The sequence below is a fragment of the Acomys russatus genome, chromosome 14 (genome assembly GCF_903995435.1).
Source record: "Acomys russatus chromosome 14, mAcoRus1.1, whole genome shotgun sequence".
Classification (NCBI taxonomy): domain Eukaryota; kingdom Metazoa; phylum Chordata; class Mammalia; order Rodentia; family Muridae; genus Acomys; species Acomys russatus.
Window position 1 is genome coordinate 5,440,471 of NC_067150.1, and position 24,469 is coordinate 5,464,939.

Genomic DNA, 24,469 nt, shown 5'->3' on the forward strand with positions numbered 1-24,469 from the left:
GCTAGTTGGTAAGACATGACATTATTCCAGCCAGAACAGACGAAAGAGAAGTGAGAAAATAACCCCGCAGAAGAGTAAACACTGATGCTGGAATGGAGGAAGACGGTTATCATTAGCTGACTACATCAGAGTCCAACACAGAGCCCAGCAAGGAGAACACGGGGTGGGGTAGGGCGGCATGCTAAGGAGGGGTTCAGTGGGAAGGGAAGACGAATGTTATCTTAAAGTACAGCATACACACATCAGAAGTTGTCAAAGACTAAAATTTATTAAAATGAATAGACCAAAGATAATGATTTTCCTTGTTAAGCCCTCACATTTTAGGTGCCTACGTGATGGGGAAATGTAAATCTAAGACGGTGGATTTCAGTGAGCTAGCTCATCAGGAAAAAGTACCTGCTGCCGAGGTTGATGACCTGAGTTCAATCCCTGGGACCCACAGAGAAGGAGAGAACCAGTTCCTTCAAGATATCCTCAGACCTCCACATGCTCACTATAGAGTGTGCACACATGTGTGTGTGTGTGTGTGTGTGTGTGCATACATCAATAAGTAATAAGTAAATGTGTAAATTAAAATAATTAAAGAGAGTAGATTCAAGTCAGTTTCAAGATTAGGCTCAGAGAAAATGTAGCTGGCCCATAACCAGTGAACAGTAATGCAAAGGCTTTATGTCACATATATTTAACGTTTTTTCCCCACAAAACCTTCATCATGATCCCCAATTTGATCACTTCCCATTGGTGGGGCAGCCTGGAGGGCACACAGAGGAAAGGAAAGCAGGCTATCCGGATGAGACCTGATAGGCTTGGTCATATCATATGGTGGGAGAGGAGGGCCTTCTAGACAGGGGGAGGGAACTAGGGAGGAAGAGGGAGGGAGGGTGGGAATGAGAGGACACAAGTGAGGGGCTAACAGTCGGGATATAATCTGAATAAGTTATAATAAATTAAAATTAAAAATAAAAATCCCTTCATCATTACAAAAAAACAACAGTTCTTTTTAAGGTATTGATGAAGTGTTCAGTATATAGTAGACCTAATATTTTATTTTATTCCCGGTAAGAACAAAGCTTCTTTTCTTTTATAAACCCCCGTCTTCGCCCTCTCTTGAAAAGAGTTAATTCCCAGCCACTGCGGGGGCGGGAGGAGCCACATATCACACAGCCATGTTCTCCACTCAGTAGATTATCATTTATTTTTAAAAAGAATTAAGGCCTTTGTAATAGGCTTGCTCTTTTTATTAAAAGAAAATGCTTAAAATTATGCCATTTTACACATGAAAGACATCTTAAAATAGAAAATATTTTAAAAGGCCATTCTAACTTTAAAAACATTAGCATCTGATACTAAATCACCTTGAATTATCAGGAGAATATCTAAAGCATAAGAAAAAAAGTCACACTTACTTTAGCTGCACCAATTTGTTCTTTTCGAAATTTCTCAAGGGGTGCAATTAGCACATCATTAGCATTTTGAATCTGAAATTAAAAATGCACATTATTAAGTACCATACAACTTCGCGGCAACAATACTGAAAACGGTAACCCTTATTCAGCTTACTGAATGCAGTTTTTGTTCCCTAATCTGTTCCTATAAAAGCATCTTACATTTCTCATGTGGTAACCGAGTGGGTTTTATGTATGATTTCATTTAATAGTAAGAACAATGCGGGCCATACGAAAGTAAGCACACACTTTACTGAGACTGTTCGTAATGTTTACATCTCTTCTAAATTTTAACTAAGAAAGCAGCATCTTGGATATTACACTACAAACACCTTCAATTACACTGGTTTAACGCCACCACTTTGAGCATCATCCTAAAACCAGCACAGCTCTTCCACTTGCCACTAGGCTGCTAGAATATTCCTCTTTTGTAATGAGTTTCCTTGCACTTGGGATTTGTCTGAAGGCTCTCGTGGTCTTTCCACACTAACTAAAACACTATCTGATTTCCTTTCCACAAAGAGAGCTTCATCTCCATGTTCCAAGTGAGGAGGCTCTTGAACTTTTAAACAGGTAGACCTTCCAGTGTGGGTGGGTAAGAATATGGCAACGGAATGTAATACTGAGGGGCCCGGAACTGCACAGAGAAATGTCTAAAGATGATAGGGTGCTGCAACACACACATAGACACACACACACACACACACACACACACACACACACACACACACACACACACACCACAACTTTCATTAAAACAAGAGAGGGAACCAGTGAAAAATAAAATGAGTGGTCTGTTCTCCTATGATGACTTGGTATGACCTATATGACCCATTCTATATGGAACGAGTGAAAAGTTGAGGGGAAAAAAAATCCACTTTTCAAATGTGCTAACTTACACATTTTTTGTTGTGTTATAGCTTTTATGTAAGTATCAGATTATTATGGTATTTCCATAAGTTTCCAAATCATATAAAATGCCAACATAAGATTTGTCATTTTTACTTATTTCACTTATTTTCATACTCTGGTTAGTTTGTAGTTGAGTCACGCTTATTTTTCAAAACCTGTTGTACATCTCTCTCTCTCTCTCTCTCTCTCTCTCTCTCTCTCTCTCTCTCTCTGTGTGTGTGTGTGTGTGTGTGTGTGTGTGTGTGTGTGTGTGTGTGTACACTGGGTAGCTAGCTGGTCTATGACCTTCTGGCAAGTCCCTGGTCTTCCCTCCCATCTCAATACAGTAGTGATGACAGGAATACAGATGTGTGGCACATGTCCATCTTTACACACAAGCTAAAGCAGTCACATTGGAAGTGCTTTACCCACAGGGACATCCACCCAGCCTGAATTGAATTGCTAAGTTCTGTGATCTGAAAGCACAGAGATAATGCACCTAAAGGCAAAATCAAACTGCTGATGCAACCGCCCATGACCATGGCTTCATATAACTTCAAAATCATGTTTGCAGAGAAGATTGACTAAAAAGAGAAGACCCACCCAGAGTGGACGCAGCCCTATCCAGGGCTTGAAGTCAGAAACTACTTTTTAAAAGCAAAAAGAAAGACATGGGAAATTTTATTTCCTGTCTCTGTAACTTTCACGTTCTTCTTTTGTATTTGACTTTGTTCCATCTCCCTCTACCCTGCTCCATGATCTTGTTCTGTGATAGTAAAACTGAAGGGTGAAGAACCGTACCCACCAGAGGAACTGGCTAAGAACCCACGCCGCTCTTGCAGAGGACCCCAATTTGATTTCCATCACTGGCACTAGGAGGCTTAGGACCACCTTTAACTCCAGGTCCAGGAGAACCAGCAGCCTCTTCAAACTGCTGCATATACCCACACACTTGTACACAAACTCACACAGAGACACACGTGCACCAATAGTTGTTAAGAGGGAAGGAATGGTGGGGATGGTGATGGAAGGCTTGGATGAGTGCACTTTGCATACTAGGTGCTCATGAAGACCCTCACAGGATGGAGACTGAAGCCACCTTCTGCTAGGAGTGAAATCACAACTATGAAAACCCATCTGGAATGTATCAAGAACACACGTGCTGGGGAGACCAGGCCTCACTGGCATCTCAGCACAAACACTGATAACACTGGCTTCCTTGTTCCTGAGCTTCCTAAGGTGTCCAAAAAGCCACACGAGAAATAAACATGTTTTCAAACATTACTAATATGAATTTGGCACGGGAGTTCCTCAGTACGCATCTGCCTCTCTGTCCTCTGCAGTCTCTTAATTTCCATCATAAAGATGATTATTTGAAGTAAGTGAAGCCAAAACTCATACTAATTTAACAAGCATTATCCACCAGGGCCCTGACACCAGCTCATACATTTGAGCAGAATTTTTCTTTTAAACTACTGTGCGTTGTCAGCTATTTGCATCTAGGGCTCAAGTGTGCTGTCGGTGGCTGCCGTTCCCAACAGTGGATACAGACGCAAAAGCCAACACTAAAGGTCACTAAGTGGCTTCACAGCCAGCCTTGTTATTTCCAACCCTGGTCCTTGCATCTCTCCAGGGAATGCAGGATCCCCCTTGTGCACACTCACCAATCACACGTACGGAAATATCTAATTCTGTCCTAAGCCATGGATAAAGCAAAGAAGGTGTTAACGTTGTGGGAAAACTAAAGACAATGTTGTTCCAGCAGAGTGAAGAAAAACAGTGCTCAACACAGCAAAAAATCCACTAGCTAATTCATGAAAGAGGGTGCGATTTGGGGAACAAGGCTTACCATTGTTTTGTTTAATCTAGAGAAACACAATTTGGGTTCACACAGAACTCTTTCTTCCCCCTGACAGTGTAATCAAGTCACAGAGCTCAGGTGGATCTAGATTCCATTTCTATGAAACGTCTGATTTGGTATGGCCTTGAGGGGTACTTTAGAAAAAACATAAGAACAATAATACTCTAGAAAAATATTGGTGATAATTTAACGTCTTAGAAATATCTTACTTGCTAATTTTTACACAGTTCACTTATAATAATTACTTAATGTTTAAATGTTGGCTTTATTTTTTATAGATATTGGATCATATTTAACATTCAAAAATATTTTACCAATTGCTTCACTTATATTCAGTAAAATAGAAGTAAATGACTCTAGCTCCGAGCTCGGTGTGAAACTCATGAGCTCTTCACCACTCCCTGCCGCTAGGCAATATTGGACAAGCTGCCCAAACTCAGTCTAACTGGGATAATAACAGGGATTCATTTCCTAGCTTGCTTATGGAAATTAAATCTTTATATTTATGTCTATCATATGTCTATTAAAATTCGTAAAGCATTGGCTCTTCCTATTAAATTCACTCTGTCATTCTGAGTTTTACAGAGTCCTGCAACTGTGGGTGCATTATATTAAGCGGAGCAGTTACATTTCTTGTTTTTCTTTTTTTTCTTTTGGAAGCGATTCTAGTAATCAGCTGCAATGATTGCCAGACATCACTCAGAAGCAGAGGCACGACTCTTTTAATGTGATTAGAAGGAAAGAGTCTCCAAAAAACGTTGTCACCCCTTTCTCCCACATATACACGAGGCAATTTTCTACAGAGCTTGGCAGGCCAAGTTGTTCTGCGTGAGTGGTAGGAAGTTGCCTGTCACACGAAAGCATCACCGAATGAAAGGAATCTTAAAGATTCCTTCCGTGTTTACTCCCCCTCCCCCAGGCCTGGTTAAAAACCAGTGCTGTTGGTTCTAACCATAGCTCATCATTAACTGTAACTACTGTACATATTATCCTGCAATTTTCTAAGGAATAAGAAGATGTTATTATCTCACACCTTCACAGGCCCAAAGCACTCACAGATCTGAAACAAAACTATAAAGATGTTCTGTAGTACCAGCCAAAGTAGCTGCTTGAGATAGCTGTAACAGATGACGCCATTACAACAAGAAAACCTGAGTATATATATCTCACTGTAAAAGCAATGTCTTGTGATGGTATCAATATAGCCAGTGCATGCAGAGAATGTTTATGCAGGTTCACTACAGAGAGGAGGCAGTACGGTCAATCATGAAAGATGCTAAGAGTCTCCCAGATAAAAATGGACTCTTTTTCCACTGGGTAGTTACAGCAGGGAAAGCTCACACCAGAGCTCTCTTCTGGGCAGCCAAACAGCATTTTCCCCCTGCCGTGTCCCAAATCCTTGCCAGTTCTTGCTCCTCAGCATTCTGTTGGACACAGTTGCTGGTAAGGTGTCAGCATCAGGAAGGCTACTCCGGTGCCCACCAGTTGAACATTGTACAATTCTCCTTCTTCTGAACCACAGTCGAAGATGATTTTGTGTCTTCTAATGTCAGCAAATGGAAAAAGCTATCTGGATACCACACTTAATTCCTACTTAAATTGAACTTGTTACTTAATATTTGAGTGCTGGACTCTCCGCCTTCAGGCCAGTGTTCTACAGAGACCCCCAACACCCTGGATCTCAGCTGTCTGGCTTAAATTAATGACGCTTTTCATCTAACTCTATTTTCTCTAGTGATGATACTCACTTTGTCCAGGATACACTAGGTTAACAAATGGAGAACCAAACCCATGAATCCACCTTTTTCAAAGAATTAGCAGGGACACATTCAGACTCCAGCATCATGCCCTGCCTGACCTTAACAGGTTCTCAGTCTATTCATTGACGCTGGACAACGCTGAACAGCTTCCCCAACCTCAGTCGAATAAGGATGATGACAGGACTTCACTTCATAGCTTGCTTACGGAAATGAAGCTTTCATATTTATGTCTATCATATGTGTTTTAAGATGTATAAAGTATAAACTGCTTCCTATGCAATATCCTCTGCCATGCTGATCAGGTGAGATACACTAACACTCATGTCACTTTTTAAAGTCACAGGTGACTCTGCTGCTGCAACTCAAGTGTTAGGTGGGAAACCTCACTTGCACATCTTCAGCGTCAGGCAGGCTTTGTAACTGCACAGCAACAGTCACCAGGGACAAACGGCACAAAGTCTCTGATTCCAGGGTATCTGACTTCTTCTAAGCAGCGTGAGACAAACTGTAGCTTGCTGCTTCTCAATGAAATCATCTATCCCCATACAGTGAAGAGACAGAAAACTGTTCAACCATGAAAGAGTCAAGCAGAGAAAGAGAAAAAGTAAATCAAACATGTTCATTGATTCTGGTGTGATTCGGTCACAACTGCAGGCTGTACCAAACAAAAGCTTCTTAAATGTTGAATTATTTGAACCAAAAGACTCTTCTTTTAGCTTTTGATGCTGCTGTTCCTAAGCCAGTTCAATCCCTAGTGAAAGGTTAAGTAAAGAATATTTTTGGGCCAGATGGAGCGGGGCATGCCATAGTCCCCACACACGGGAGGCTGAGATGAGGGATGATGTTGAGGCCAGCACTGGCTGCACAGGAGAGCCGGTGTCAAAGCAAAGGGCACTTTACAGCCAATAAGCATGGAGGAAACACCTGTAAATGCACCTGTAACTGCCGCACGTGATCTTCTCCTACCCTGTGTCTGCTTTTTGTCTTCGTCTCGACAGTGGTTTCGTAGTGTATAAATTGAAAACAATGAAACTTTAAAGGAATCTGAGAAAAAAAAAAAAAGAATGTTGGGTTGCTTTCAACTAGAAATAAAAAGACACTCAAGAGTGCAAATTAGAAAAGGTGACATAAAATGTACTGAAAGCAATTAGTCCAACCATCTGTAACTATGTGTAGTGTAATCCTTTCAATTTCGAAAGAGTATGGACTCAGGATTTTTATAGACTTTTAAAAGGATGCTGTGCACTCACAGGCCGCTTCAGAAGGGTTTCATGGCTACCATTCTGATACCGAATTCTCAAGGCACAGATAGAAATGCTGGAATCCCCAGTGATTCCCCTCAGTGGGCTGAGTGGTCACTCCTGCTCTATTCAGGCAAAGGGCTTATGGCGATACTGGTAAGGTGACTCTGGCCAGCACATTCCGGGATCTGTTGAGCCTGCATGCCTCTGGTGGCGCCACTCTTAGATTCCAGCATTGTTGTTTACTTGTTAACACTATAGGAGTTGGCCAAAGATGACCCCATACCAGATAGCTCTGGATATTAACCGCCCGAGGATCCAGAAAAACAGACCTCCACCCATTCCCAGACCTCAAAAACCAGAAACATGATGCATCCTGAGATGAGCTCATTGTATGTTAATTGAGTTGGAAAAAATGGCTTTTTGTATGAGAGTACGAAGAGAAAGTTTCAACAGATACATAAATTCATATAATTCAATATATTCTCCAACCTTTACCCCCAGCACCAAGTATGCTTTAATGCTTTTTCTTCTTGATGATTCGTTGTATTCTTCCTTCTGACCATCACAAAAAATGCCTTTGTCATGAGAAAATAAATTGCTCATCTGAATTAAACTGCTAATTTATTACTTTTAAGCAAGTTTCTGACAGTCTTCACAAGCTTGTAGGAAATAAAAAATTCATTAAATAAATCCTAAAGTCATATAATGTTATGACAGTAATAACATCTTAGTAGTTAGATATCAGTATATTTTAATCACAAGTGTATAATATTTGACCCTTTTTTATTGCTAAAACCTTAAGAATATGGAAGATATCTTAATGTATGGGAGATTCCTTAAACTACTTATTGCAGTTTTACAGAAACAGAAGAGGATGTCAGTGACGAGATGTGCACCAAATCCATGATAATCCAGGAAGATAGGCTTGTGTGTAAACAAAACAGAAACAAAACCCAGAAACTAACCTGCCACCGGAGTGACTCGGGAGTTCTAGGATCTACACAGTGCTGGGAATGGCTGGAACAGGCTCCTGCGCTCATAAGCCTTTGGGTACATGTCACACCATGTCAGTCAGCAAGTGCCACACATTAGGTTTATCACACGCACACATGCGTACATATGTGCTTCAGTGGCAGGGGATAAGCTTTATCCAGCACACCTGGGTGCCTGAAGCCAAGTAAGTATCTCTTTGGAAAATACCAGTCTTAAAGCGACAAACAATGGTTGAAAAAACTGCATATTTATTATATATATATGCAGTGTTAAATATATATACATATATATGCAATATATATATACATATACATATATATATTTGGGGTAGTTCCAGAGACTGAGCCCTGGAAGCACAAAGGGAACCACTGAGCATCTGCTCCTGCCAAGGGAGCTGGTCAGCAACATCCCTGGGTGTTCTACAGGGCCGAGGCTTTCCCCCCTAACATCATTTTTCCCATCACACAGATAAGGAGACTGAATTCCAAAGGAATAAAATAATTTACCAAAGATCACTGACACCTCATAGGCAGTGACCCAGACACTGGAGTCAGTCTGGATCAGACTCTTCACGGCTAACCATTCTCTCGATGTTCATTAGAACACCTCTCAGAATAAAGAAAATGATCCAGCGCCAGAACCAAATTCTACTCCCTAATGCAATTACATGAAGGACTGCAAACCACAACATTTCATAATAGTAATGATTAAAAACCAAAAAGAGCTATTGAACTTAGTGAGCTTATATATTAGTGAGCACTACATAGTTCAACTTTGAAATATGTCTGTTCTATTCCTTGTCACAAATTGTCTTGAAAGCCATGTCCTGTTGAGTGTATTTCAAAATACAGGTTTGTGTGGCACTGAATGCATGTTTATATATTTGATAAGGGTCAATCTGAGTGGAATAATAATGAATTGTCTTGGCTTATGAAGCAGCAGCAATAAAATAGTGGTGAGGTAAGAATCTGCATGGCTCCAGGGAGGACACGAGGCTCTGACAGTTACTCACATCAAATAGAAGCATTTCCCATAAGCAACTCCATCAGTTAAAGCTTAGGAAATTTGGGAATAAGGGAGTACCCCTTAAAAACAAGATTGTAAGTCATTCTTGGTCCAATCTCCCTGAAGGAACACTTCCGTAGGATGTTTATGTCACACATTCTCTTCAGATAAGCACAGGGAACTTGGTAATTAGAACTTTACAGTTAAGAAAGAAAATAGCACCCAAAAGTCAATACAGATGCCTAGGGGCAAGTGCCCGAGCCCATGTGAAAGCACGGAGCATATCTGTACAGTAAACTATCCCTGTAGTGTCCGCTTGAATGTGGACATTTGAAAGATCTCTTGGGGTTATGGGAAAGAGAAAATAATATTTGTAAGTAAACAGTTCCTATTAAATAAGCCAACTGATTGAATTTCTGTACTGCTAAAAAAAATAAAAATAAAACAGAAAAGTCATCAAAAGAATTCAGCTATTTAATAGGGAACTACAGAAATCTATGAACAACCAAGAGTTGCCTAAGCCCAGCAAATTTGCAGAGATGAGATTTATTTTGCAGGATTTTTTTTTTCTTTTCAACTTTCCCAGACCTTTGAGCACAGGCTCTCTCTCAGTCATGACTAAGAATTACCTCATCAATAAGTCCCATGTGTTGTAACCCTTGTCCTGGTGTTCTTAAAACCCAGATCTAGCCACAAACTACCTGCCAGCTTTCCATACCCTACAGCTGTCAAAATCCATTTTGACCAATTAAATGAAAATTTTCCTTCAGCTCCATCTTTAAGGTCTTAAGACGTATGAGTGATTTGCTAAGTGAAACAGATTCCCTGCACAAGAATGACAGGCAACAGAAAAACCACATTCTTTTTCCTTATCTGTGAGAAGGAGACCCCAAAAGAAAACACAGCCAGTTACTGCCACATCATTAACTTTGAACCTCGTTTGGTCTTGCCCTCTGGCCGCAGCTGAATGACGTTCAGATCACAGCACTGGTTACACTGATGCTTAACATGCCCCTGCAGGTAACCAAGCTTGCCAATGGCTTTCCTTCCACAGTGCCTGAGACACTTGCATACTTCCACACTCACCCAGTGTTCACAATCCACTGGGGGAAACCTAACTCACGCTGAAGGATTGAGAAGGGGGAAAAGATGACAAAACCATTGATTGCCCCTTTTTGTCATCCTGAAAAACTAAGAACTTACCTCTCAGAGCCTCAGTTCCTACACCCCAAAAGACTACACCTGGCTGTGAATCTAGTTCTTATCTCATGGTTATGCAGGACCCCAGATATAGAATCTTGACAATGGGACACTCCTCCATCACTCTGACAGTCAACAACCACATTCTGTTTTAACTGTTTTCTTTTAATAATATCCTATGACATCCTGGCATACAAATATTTAAAGATATATTTCAACTAGGCACAAGTTAATTAATCATGCAATTTAAGTAATATAGCCAATTAAATTAGTTATATAACTACATATTTGTGGAACGGCAAATTCAGGGATGGAATAAAGCTACTCTGAATGTTACAACCATCAAGAGAAAAACAGTTGTCCATACTAATATGAGCACGTGAAAGACAGAGAGCTACAAGAGTCAGTGTTGTTGATGCTGCAACTCCGTCCCATCTCTGCCCTCTCGCTTGTCAGGACAGCATCGTGGTAGACATCAGTGGACTTTGATGTGGTTGAGCTCTCAGTGGGTATCTGTCAGATAATCTCAGCTCACGTACATTCATCTCACAATTCAAGATAAGAGGAATTGCTACACTCTCCTCAGGAGCCAAGCACATGCTGCAACAGCCAGGTGAAGTAAAGGCATGCAAAGCCTGGCTCGGACTCAGACTCAGGTCCTAAGCATGTCTGTAAAAGAAGTGTCCCACTCCCATGAACCTCGGGAACTCAGCTTCCAACACGGTCCAGATTCCACTCTCCTGCCTTGTCCTGTCGAGTAAATGATACCAGAATCAGCAGATATCCTAATATTCAAGGCCTATGGCCTCCTTCCCAGACTCCGTTACCACAGCATGCATGCCAGCATGTCTTTCTGCACACCTCCACTACACCTACACACACACACACACACACACACACACACACACACACACACACGTGCATGGCCACACGTATGCACCACATGCGCGCACACACGTACACATACTTGCACACACACATGTACACACACACACACATACACACACACCATATTTGATTTTCCAGAGATCACAGTTGTATATAAACAAAAAAAAAACAAACAAACAAAAAAAAGGGATTACTTCCCAGATCTGATCATCTCTTAGGCCTACATCCAAAGACCCTTAGTGAAGGAGATGGTCCTGAGCCTACAAGTTCCTCTCCTCTCACACACTGCAAGCCATCTTTCCTCCCAAGGCCCTAGAGTTCACTCCTGTCCTTCCCATGCCTCATTCACCATCTAGCTAAAAAGTTTTTCACCCTAGAAGCGTCAGCCTGCATCACCTGAGTGATCCATCCTTAACGCCCCTGGCTGAAGTCTTAAAGAATTTCATCAGATTTCCAGATAATAAGACCACCCAATACTCTAGCGGACGACTGTGGACCTGTCAATTTCCCAACCACAACATGTGTATCCCACTATTTTTTGGACCTCCTAGGGGCTTAAGCAGTAGTCATGGAGTATAATTATTAGACCCCCCAAGAAAGCAGTTATTAACACAAATCCAGTGGTTAAAGATGAAGAAGATATGGAAAAATGAATTAAATAAACAATGAAAAGACAGAGAATACAAAATGTCACAGTTTTGTTCATTTGTTTTTGAGACATAGTCTTATGGAGTCCAGGATGACCTTGAACTAGCTAGGTAAACCAAGAATAACCTTGCCCCTCTGGCCTTCTTTCCTCTATTTCTCCTGGGTTGGAATTGTAGGCTTTGTTCACCACACCCACTTTATAAAGAGTTGAAGATTAATACAGGTTTATTTCTGCACACTAAGCAAGTATTCTTCCAACTGAACTACCCCCTATTAAATTAAATAATATGTTCAGTGTTGGCTCTGCATTTTTCCATGCTAAGAATACTTTCCTACTCAAATGCCAGTTTCGGCCTCAAAGAGCATCCCATTCATTCACATACTAATTTAGTATGGGATTTTTTAAAATGAACCAGTGAAAAAGATAAAGCCTGGCCATATGGATTCCCTGCTGTGACTTTGGGGAAAAGTTCCTCCATCAATAAAGAATGTAGATCACCTTCTATTGAGGTGCCAAAGTCTGGGTCTCTCAACATTAACTTCTGGAATTTACTGCTTCTTAATCAATTCTGGTTACCATTTTGGAACTGGATTGGATAAACTGCTGGAATGGGGTAGGGAGATCAGGCATACTAAATACCGTCTGGCACAATAACCAGCCCTCGACACTCACGGGGGATGAGTGAGCAATGGCACGCTTATTGCTGGAAGATGCCTTGTGACCCTGTGCCAACTATTCAATTAGACATAAAAAGAACCCTGGAAGAATGAGTCATGAGAAACACAGCTTCTTCTCACCCTTCAGCTTTCCAGTCAGGGAACAGGCTGTCCATGGTCCTGCAGGACCGTACTACAACGGGGGCAAAGGGGCAACAGAAAAGCAGAACTCTGGCTAAACTGGGAAGCTGTTTACCTCTTTAGCTACCCCCAAAGGACCCCAGTTTCTGCTCTTCTGCCTTGTTCTGCCTTTACTCTAGAGTGCACATTTAACCAGCAGGCCCCCAACAGCCTACGCTCTTTACTGAAGCTCCTCACCAAGGACCATCCTCTGGTAACCTATGCTCTGGTCAGCTACAGCAGAGAGGCCATTCCAGTTTGCCTTGAACCCTTACTACTACAATGGCACCTTTGTGAAGGCCCTGAGCCATGCTCTGGACAATCCAGTTTGCCCAGGATCTGCTGATTCGCTGGCAGTCCAATTTGAGATCTGAAAGACAATTGCCTCTGGACCTGGAAAGATGGCTCAATGCCAAGAATGCCCTGGTTTCATCCTGTTGCTTGATAAAACTCTGACCAAAGCAACCTAGGCAAAGAATGGGTTTATTTCATCTTACACTTCCAGATGTAAGTCGATTACTGAGGGGGAGCTGGGCAGGAACTGAAGACAGGACCATTTGCTATTCCAGGCAGCCTTACCTTCAACCAGGGAACTCATCCACAGCAAGAACCATGGAGGATGCTGCATCCTTCCTGGCTCACTTTCTGGCTTGTCCCCACCTCACCGTAGTACCTTTGCCGTTACCTGCCTAGGAATGTACTGGCCACAGTAGGCAAGACTCTCCTACATCATTAATAAGATGGTAAATGATGCAAAATGCGTATGGTCAGTGAAGGTTACTGTCCCGCCAGCAGAAACACACAAACTATGCTCCATAACTCTCAAGGTGAGAATTCAGTTAATCATGAATTCAATGTGGTAAACCAAAGGCAAGTATGCCTGGGGTTTAGCTTATGATGTTTCAACCACTAATTTCTGAGTTAGCAAACGTAAATCGGCCATTGTAAGTAAGTACTCCGTAGGACAATACTAAGCATCTCATGCAGTTTATAAAGTTCAGGAAGATAGCTAAGTAAGCTAATAATGTTTTTGTTTTTGTTGTTGTTGTTGTTAAAGTGGTACCAAATAAGGACAGGCACCAGGAAGAAAACAAAACAGAAAGATGACAGGACCATACCATAACCTGGGAAGTATGGGGCAGAACACTTCCTTGTGAGAGCTCAAGCCCCCGCTGTGACCTTGAGCTGCTTTTGCTGGACAAGAGGGCAAAGCTAAAGCCACAGTGTCTGGATGTAGAAAAAGATGAAGGTGGCCTTGCTGGCTACAGAGAGGACACACTAAGGAGAAAACCACCAAGATCAGACATCTCAGGGACAAGACTGACCACCTCATCAGAAGGTCAACCTGAAACTTCAGACTGATTGACATAATGGCTTCCTGTGTAAGCGGCTGGTTAAGGACAAGGTGGAAGAGAGGTATCTAGGATGCTGATCCACTGTGCTCTCGGACGGCTCTGAGTGTGACCCAGCTTCGAGATTCATTAAAATAAACAAGCAAAACACACTGGGGAAAAAAAGCAAAGGTCTCAGTGCAGAGGCGCCTTGGAACTATGGCTTGGGCTATAAAAACCCTACACTCCTCCACCTCCACTCAAAGCTCTGAGGGACTTTCATGTGGAAGGAAGATCAGGTAAAATGGCCACAGCTGGATATGTGTGTTTGCCACATTGAGTGTTTGGACAGACAGACAGCAAGACAGAAACACAGAAAGCAGTTTGTGACAGAGGCACCGGCGACAGTGGCAGTACACAAGGCCCACAGTCCAGTGTGGAAGTGGAGAGTGCAGGAAAAGGACACAAGAATGCGAATTATATTACAGTGGACACTCCTTGCTCTTCACGCTGCTGTTATCCATAACGCTGTGTTCCTCTGGAGACTTTCAAGGGCCTTTATTACAGAGAGAGGAAAGGCCACTGAGGAACCTCTGACCTGAAACTGAACCCAACGCCTGCACAAACAAAAAGCAACAACCATGGAAAAACCCCTTGGTGCAAACTGCCAGGAACTTTCCATGAAAAAGGCCCAACCATTTGTAACCGTTATCTATGGTTCCACACGGGGAAGGGCTGACAAAATTATAGCATTCTTGGTGAATGAGAGGAATTTGTGTGTCATAAGTAACTTGAATATTGTCATTCACGAATACAACAAATGTCCATTTATCCAGACATGTATGTCCTAGTTTCCCAAGAGACAGCACTGCACAGCCTGTCTGTACACTGAATTTACTTCTTCCATGTCAAGGTTAGATAAAATTGAAAATAATCCAGCACTAAGACGAATGATGGCCCCTGAGAGCTGATATAAGATTGACAGTGTCCCCTCTGGAATGAGAGCAACAGAAGCCACTGTCGTAAGACTGTGCAACCACCGTTTCAACAACAGACCCTTGACTAACGCAGTGTCTTCTTCCTAGAGTAGCTGGCGTGAAATCATGCCTCCTCCCTCAGTGTTTCACATTAGCAATTAATACAAAATTAGGGGCATTGAGCTCTCTTCTGTGTTACTGAGAAGCAACTGTGAAAAATTCAGAAGTGAATTCTATAAGATTGTATCACAAAAATAGCAGTCTCAAGAATGAACGCTTTGGCCACTCACTTTAAAGTAAATAATTTCTTTCTTTCCTGGTTCAGGGAAAGGCTCTGCCTCAAAGGAATCAAGCACAGAGTGACATAAGAAGGTACCTGACACCCCCCCTGCAAAAAAAAAAGGTACCTGACATCTTCAGTAAACACAGGCATGTGTACCCACACCCACTCACTCACCACACACACCTGTGTGTCCACATCTCACATACACATTCACCACACCACCTGTGTGTCTACACCACACACACTACACACACCTGTTCATCTTCATCACACACACACACACACACACACACACTCACCACACACACCTGTGTGTCTACATCACACACACACACACTCACCACACACACCTGTGTGTCTATATCACACACACACACACACCACAAACCTCTGTGTCTACACCACACACAAACACACACATCACACACCAGTTTGTCTTCATCACACAGACACAGACACACATACCACACACACCTGTGTGTCTTCATCACACACACACACACACACACACCTGTGTGTCTACTTCACACACACATACATACTCACTCACCACACACACACATGTCTACATCAAACACATATGCACACACGTGCGCACACATACACTCACACATGCGACATAGGAATATTTATCAAGACAAATTTTGCTGTTGGACCACGTTCACAATGACATTAACTGGATCATTACCAGTTATCACCTCAAAACCAGCATGAGCTTAAAACACCACAGTGTTTCATGTCACGAGAATTATTTAAGCACAATGGTAAAATTTTAAATCAGATTTAGCCTTAGATAATACTGGCTTAAATCCTAGAGAAAAACAAAGGTGATTACATGAAGTGGAATTGTGGAGAGCACATAGAAATAGGTACCATATTATTTGTAGCTACCTCAATACTAAATTTTTAACTGAGATGATGAAAGACATATACAGACCATAATAAAGTTGAAAAAGTTTAAACTATACTTTCTGGATGTGTCCCTCAATTATATAATATGGCACACACCATGCTCATGATTGATACAGCAATGTAACAGCATGGTCTGGTGCTTTGTAATTAACTGTTAAGTATTTTGCTCCCTGAGGTCTGCTTGCAGGCTGTCACATACCCCAAGTAATGATGTGTAACTTTGCCTCCAAAACTATCCCTGATTGACTAAAATAAAAGGCCTACACACCTGGGCAGGGCAGAAGTGAGAGGCGGAGCTAAGGCTCACAGGCTTTGAGGACAGGAGGATGCTGGGAAGGACACAGAGGAATGGGAGGAAGAGAGGGAAAGGATCGATTGATCCATGGCTTAGCATGGTGAGAACCACGTGGCCTGGAGGAGTTGGTTCTGAGGCGTGGTGTGGAGAGAAGGAGCCCAGCTGGAAATCACATGCAAATATTTTGGGATTATGGATGGAAGTAGCCCAGATAGGAAGGATTAAAGCAGATGGTGTGGGATGAGGGCTGAGAGGTGACAACATAGCATAAAGGGAAACATCTGCCCAGCTACAGGAGAATTAAGGCTTATTTAAACACAATAGGTGTCTGTGTCCCTTATCGATATGGTAGTGGGCTAATAATAACCACCATAATAATTATAGGCATCTAATAAGAAACACTGTTAGCCCATTTTCATTTTCTATGACATTTGGTGCCCAACTTGGGAAAATATAAATACACTGTTAATAATAATAATAAAAAGTCATATTTATATTTTCTACAACACAGCAACTGCTAGTTTCCAGGCACTTTTGACGTGTTTGATAATTTTATGCTTATTAGTTCAAGTCAATGATACTAGCTTAGGAGCAAAGCAGAGGTGATCCTTAAAATGGTTAAAATGGAAACTTGTGAGATGGATCAGCCATCAAAGGTGCTTTCCACAAAGCCTGATGAACTAAAATCCATTCCAGGAATCACGTGATGGAGGAAAGCCAATTCTTAGAGAGGCCCCTGACCTCCACATGAGGCCACAGCTCCCATGCCACTCATCCACAGACACTGGAATGCACATACGCACAGGCACACAGGCACGTACACACACACACACACACACACACACAAACACAGGCACACATACATTCACACACACAGACACATACACAAGTACAGGCACATACATATGCACACACACACACACACAGAGGCACACATACATTCACACACACACGCACACGCACACATACACAGAGGCATGCACACAGGCATACACGGACACACACACAAAGGCACACAGGCACACAGGCACACACACATTCACAAAATAAGTAAGCAGAATATAATTTTACAAAAACTTAAAATGCAAACCATATTTAGGAAAAATAAACACCATCAACCACAGCAAAACTCAAACAGGAACATCTTAAACTACAAACTTACTAAGACATTTTAACCAGTTAAATTAAAAAACTACGGGGCCTGCATACAACTGTGGACATGTATAAATAGAATATAAAACTGTGGAAATGGGTCTAAATTACTCTGCAGCACAGTGACAAACGCAATGCCAACAGTGCCTTACGTACATCAAGCTACAATAATACCGCACCATGGAAGAGCAAAGGCTTCATTCGGAGGTTGATTCATCACATTTATGTCACCCAAATGTTCAAAAGATAAGGATGCGCCACTCTACCAGCTGACTTTATATGAAAATTTGCAGCCACATTGGTGTAACCACTGGGTAGATGAGCTCCAGCCAGCATGGCCCTGTAGATCTGCAGAGTGTTAAACGTCAGTGATCCAGGCCAGGTGTTTAGCTCAGTACTTGCCTGGTGTATAGTCAGCTCTGGATCTGACCTCCTGTACCACATACACCACGTAAGATGATACAAACCTGCAACCGCATCACTCAAGTTGTAGAGACAGAAGGACCAGAAATTCCAGGTCATCCATCCTCAGCTACAAACTGAGTCTGAGGCCACCTAGGCTACACGAGAGCCTGGCTCACACCCACCCACACAGAAGGACTCAGACGCTCCCTGCTCAAAGCAGAGGGTGGCCCCCACATGCTGGGCTCTGCCTCCTGAGTCTCGCCATCTCTGCCCATCACTTTGTCCTCTCTCAGTCATAGCATTTAGTGTTCCCTGGTGTGGTTTCATTGGCTACAATTTTCCTGGGCTGTGACATTTCCTATTGCCACTGATGCTGCCTCTAGGTCCTAAGTCTGCCTCCTCATACTCTAAGTTTGAAACTTCTGAGGCCCAGTACAACTTGAGCCCTTAGAACTCAACTTTACTGTATCATCCCAACTTTGCTGTCCATCCCTGTGTGACTTAAAGGCTGAACGACAACACTTGCTCTCCTGGGTATGAAGAACGTCTATAGCTTTCTCAATGAAGCTAGATCCAGGCCCTAGCATGCAGAACCTGAGACGACAGTATAACATTGGCACCAGAGATCATGAGGACGCACACCAAGTTTTAATCCAGAAGAAAATCTACTAATCAGAGATGACTCATAACAGGAATGTTCTGGGGGAGAGAAGCACACACAGTACAATTCTACCATGGCAACTAGAGAACAGTTGAGCTTGGGAGTCAAAGGCAAGTCCACCATTGCATGCCTGTCTCAGCTTCTCGTTTATCCTTTGCTCAAACCTTGTCAGCTGTGAAAATAAGAATTTAAATCAGTTCCGTAATGCCATATTATCTCATATACTGTAAACAAGCATGCAGGAGGCTCTGGCCTGCCAATGTTCAATATTAAATGTGATGTGCTCTTTTCCTAACATAAGCTTTACCATGAGCTCCAAGCACACTACATGTGCTGGGAAGGAACTGGCACACTTTCCTAATGGTGTTCGATGAAACTTGTCTGAAAAGTCTGTAAATCCATTACCACTTCTCCCATACTGAGGTGTCCCACCCAAAGCAGGGAAACACCCAGCGCAGACAAGGCCAACCCTCCTCATGTTTGAGTCTTTCCAGCACCCAACAAAAGACATGCACATGACCCTGAAGAACCACTTCCCCTGACCACTGACTGGAACAGGGATGTACTGTGCCGGCTGAGACTCAAACACATGACAGTTAAAAAAACAAAAAAACAAAAACCAGCTTTAATATTTAGAGTATTTTGCTACAGTATCAGAAAATCAGAAAACTAGAATATGACCACCGACCACATCAGCAACTCTGTCATCCGTGTGTGTGTGTGTGTGTGTGTGTGTGTGTGTGTGTGTGTGTCTATATCTCTGTCTGTGTCTGTGTGTGTTAGGGCAGGGTGTCACTGGGGACTGAATCCAGCAAACATTGTACAGCCCTCCTTTTTTACTCTTACTTTTCACGTTTGTGTTGTAAGAAACAGTACCTTAGGGATCCCCCACTGGCCCTGAACTCACTCAGTTTATAAAGAACTGGAGATGAAACCCAGGATTGTGTGCACATTAGGCAGGCTTTCTAACAACTGAGTTATAGCCCCGAACTCTTTGTACATTTTAAAATAGTCTTTCTCATTTGGCTAAACTGACCTTGAAGTTACTGTGTGAGCCAGGACGGGCCTTACACTCCTGGACCTCTTGCCTCAGTGTCTGCAGCACCTGGGATTACAGGCCAGCGCCTACAGCACAGGAAAAGCTACTTGCTAGAATAAATAAAGTTGCATCTCTAATAAAGCAGTGACATTCCCTATGGCTGAAAACAATTGAGTCACCTCTGGCTAGAGAGTCTCAATCGCCCTGATGGGTGTAGGGCAAGCTGCTAAATCCTGGTGCTACACAAGGAGAAATGAACTCAAAGAATGCGAGAGACCAGTTCCCAACCAGTCCACCAAGACTTGAGTCAAGTGGCCTATTTCATCGGTGCTGTCCCCAGAGTCCACTCCCATGCTGATTCCTATCTAGAGCACAGTGAGGGTCTTGAAGCATGGAATACATTTTCCCACTGAAGTCATATATTTACCATGTGCCCAAATTAGCCCTCAGGGTATGCGAGCCATTAATATCGGGAGTGCTCAAGCTGGGAATGCATCAGTCCCTCCTCTCCCAGGGTACCAGGGACATCAGGAAAGTCCACCCAGTCAATCATGTCCTGGCACCAGGAGAGCAGGGACAAGGAATTCCCCACCATTCACCCCACGCCAGAGCAGCAAAACAGCAGAGTGGGGTCTTCCATAGAAGCAATGCACTGAAGCAGAACGTGGGATCCCCTGCACACAGGCTGCCTGTATGCATGAAACAGCCCCAGTCACATATACAGAGGGTATTAGCTGATATTTTCTTGACCAAAAGCAAACAAGAAAAATGAAGCTCATCCTGTTAACTGTGCTTGCTCTAGTCTGATAGACACTGTGCTATGTTAAGAATTCTTGTAAGTTAATGCTTGTGGTTTAGATCTTAAAATTTCATTATTTTATTCATTTGTGTGTATACTATTAGGGACTCAGGTCGGACCCAGAACATCATGCTTGCTTAGCAAAAGCCCTATCACTAAATGATAGCCCCAGCCTAGTTGTTAATTCAACATTTGTATCTATTCTTCGACAAATTCATGCACGTATATAATGAATCTGATCATATTCACCCAATATCACACTAACTTATCCCTTTCTAACATCTTCTGGACTCTTTTGCCATCCCAACAAGCTCCCTCCCCCCCCGCCCCACCCCAATCTACTTTCACATCTGTTTTTTTTTTTTTTTTTCCTATTACCACCCTTGAGTTTAAGTGTTGCCGATTGCACAAGCATGGTGGTGAGGTTACTTACTGGAATATGGCCAATTACCAGTGGCCACACTTCTGAAGAAAAACGACTCCCCATTCCCTAGGGGCCCTTAGTTGCCAATTCCAATCTATTTTTTTTTTTTTTTTTTTTTTTTTTTTTTTTTTGTGGGTTTTGTAGGGGTGGAGGTTGAGACAGAGTTTCTCTGTGCAGCCTTGGCTGTCCTGGAACTCACTCCATAGATCAGGCTGGCCTTGAACTCACAGGGATCCGGCTGCCTCTGCCTCCTACCTGCTGGGAGTAAAAGTGTGCGCTGCCACCACCTGGCTTGCTTTTCATGTTCTTGAACAGTTTTGATTCTTTCGGGAACTCTGGAACTCACAGTGTAATTGGGCCCCTGGTGGGCAGTGAGATCTACATGCTCTTGAGAGCCTGAGGAGGAGGGGCTGGGCTCCTCCTCCTTAGTGCACCGGTTACCCTTCCTCCTAAAAACTGTGAGGGGGTCAACGATATGGCCTCCATTCACACACATGCAGACCCAGGCTTACAGCTCGGTGACCATGCCAAATTCCCAAGATTAGAACACCCCAGAGAAAGGACTCCAGCACAGCACATACAGCCCCAAAGCCAGACGCTGAAAATCCCCACCAGTATGAGTTGCAGACACTTTATTAAGTAGGGCCACATTTTGTTCATGTGTGGCTGGTCTCCGGCTTCCCTTGCCCAATCATCATTCCTGGTGTTTTGAAATGAGAGGAAACAGTATGTTCCAAGGGAAATGCCTCCTTCTGTTTTTCTTTCTGTGGTTCTTAAACAAAACAAAACAAAAAAACCAAGAAAACCTTAGTCCCTACCAGTTTCTCCACCCAGGATACCTAACTAGCTAATGTTAACAAGTGCCCACCGGGTACCACCTCCTAACAGCACTGGTGATGGTTCACTGTGGGACATTAATGGTGTGGATGGTGCTAAATCTTGCAGATGCTTGGTTCACTGTTCATCAAAAGCTGAGCTTCCACCCAAGCACCAGCCTGAAAGTGCCAGTATCAAGTAACTAGCTTAATTGATTTCTTCCTAGAGGTAAGCATCTCAGACTCTGGGACACACAGAATGCCTCAAATCCCGTGACATGTGGGTTGTCCTCAGGAAGCCTGAAGTACCCTGTGCTCCCATACTTCTGAGCACTCGGGAGAGGCTCATGATTCAAAGTCCACATGTAGTGACTGCCACTGAGTTCACCACAGAACTCAGGAACAAGATGGAAGCCACAAACACACATTGCTAAGACTGCGATGGGGGGAGGGTGGGTCACTTACCTTTTAGTCCCGTGTAGCTGTGAACAGTATACGTCATGGTTCAAATATAATGCAGGTGCAAAAACGAGCTCCAGTGTTGGTGGCCTGGTACTCAGCTGGTGGTACACTTCAGACGTGGCTGGATGGTCAGGGCACTAATGTCCTCAGTAGGTTAACTCATACTGAGTAGAATATTAGGAGTTGGGGACTCGTAGTGCTCTTTCTTTTAAACGCTACTTTATTTGGCGTGTTTAGACCTCTTCCTCCCTTCCAACCTCCCATCCTTACATAGGAGAGATGGTTAGTGGGCTGAGGGGGCCCCTTGACTTCTCCCAGCTGTTTAAGGTCAACTGGGTTCTTTTGGGCTGTACCTGTCTTCTCCAAGTTACTGTTCCTGGAAGTGTTTCTCTCCATTTGTTTTCTCTGAATCATGACACCATTGTCTCTGGATTCTGGTCTCTGACACCAACACTGCACGTCAGTCACATGCCAACAACACACACCCCCACCGTGTTCTCTGTGCTCTTATTTATATCCTCAGACCCCTAGACCACGCCCCTCTCCGGTGCTGCATGAGGAAGCTGGCAAAAGCCACATCCCTCATGAGACAATTAAAAGGTGTGGACAAGGTAAAGCCTAAATTAAAATCCCACACTTCGGATTAGAACAAAAACATATTTACATAACACAACTTATTTTTACAAAGAAACCAAAACTTCCATTATGGGGACTTTTTGGAGGAAGTAAGAAGTGGTGCCCTGGCCTCATCTTACCATCATGAGGTGAGCAGCTACGACCCTCCTGCTGTACAATATCACCAGGGCAGGCTGACCACACATGGAAACCTCAGAAACCGGGAGGGCATACAAACCTTTCCTTCTTATAAACAGTTTTCTCAGGCATTTTGTCACAGTGATGACAACTGACTCACAGAGTGTGGTGTCATTTCACCAGTAGTTGTTTACAGTCTTTGCTGCTGATCAGACAGTGGATTTTCTCTGCAGATGAGGTAAGCCTGGGAACCCTGAGCAGACATCTCTCTACATGGTGTCTTTCTCCTGTGGACCTCCTCCATCCTCCACCCTCATCTCCAAGGACAAATGGACCAGAGGTAGATGGTCCCACCTAACGTTCTAGCGGGGGCTAGGGATCCACGGGCTTCTTATAACACACCATCAGGCTGGACTGTCATCTGTCCCCAGGAGGCCGGCTCTGCTCTGCAGCTCACGGGACACATCAGCTTCCTAAAGCATCAGATCACTGCGTTCCCATAACTACAGGAAAAGTGCAGCATGTGTTCCAGCAAGTTCCAGCTCCACCTCCAACATAAAGAGGTAAGAAAACTTACCCAAATCCCAAAGCATCCTTCTGCCACATTCTCTCCCTGTATTCATTTTTCCCTTTCATGTTAAACCCAGGAATTGTGTGATCCTTCAGTGGTCTATAATTGGTCAGGTAACATACTTCTGCACAGGACACCAATGGGAAAGCATTTTTCCTAGCTAAGTAGTAGAAAGACCTGCACAAGCCAGAGAAACACAGGTGACATCAACTTGAAGGGACTTTTGGTGACAGTGAATCAGTGCTTGAAGTGTCTCCAAAGTCACCACGTACGACCAAGGGCTGTGCAGGCCCTAAAGCCTTGCAATCTGAGAGTGGGGACAGTAAAGCAGGAACTGTTAGTCTGAAGATTTTCTCACTGGTACTCAATGGGCTCAGAAATTTGACTGTAAGTTTCAACTGGACCAACTAGGGAACCATACAACTCACATGAGCTTGAGCTCATTTTTTTCCTGAAATACATAAAGAGATTCTGTGTAGTTGCCAATTTACTTGTTTTTAAAACCACCAAGTAGCCCAGGTTGCCTTGAAGTCACTATGTAGCTGAGGATGACCCTGATCCTTTTATCTCTCTATCCCATGCTCTGGGATTATAGGAATTTGCCATCACACAGCAACAATTATTTTTTAAATTCTCCAGAGGATAATTTCAAGGCTAATTAGAGTATCTAGATTAGATTAAGCGCAGTGGAAAGTAAATGAGTCAAAAAAGAAGAAGCTGTATTCCGAGGCATCCTGAGTTGTGGGGGCAGTCAGTAGAGATCTTAAGTGTTGAGCTAAAAAAAAAAAAAAAAAAAAAAAAAGCTCGCAAGATGTAAA

General features: G+C 43.0%; 1 protein-coding gene across 1 annotated transcript in view; it reads right to left on the minus strand.

Annotated features, from left to right (window-relative positions):
* Positions 1–24,469, minus strand: part of Arhgap42 (Rho GTPase activating protein 42) — a 237,266-nt gene that overhangs the window by 98,328 nt on the left and 114,469 nt on the right. The window contains exon 4 of the mRNA XM_051155902.1: positions 1,407–1,478. Within this exon, the coding sequence (XP_051011859.1) occupies positions 1,407–1,478 (72 nt within the window). The remainder of the gene's footprint in view (positions 1–1,406; positions 1,479–24,469) is intronic.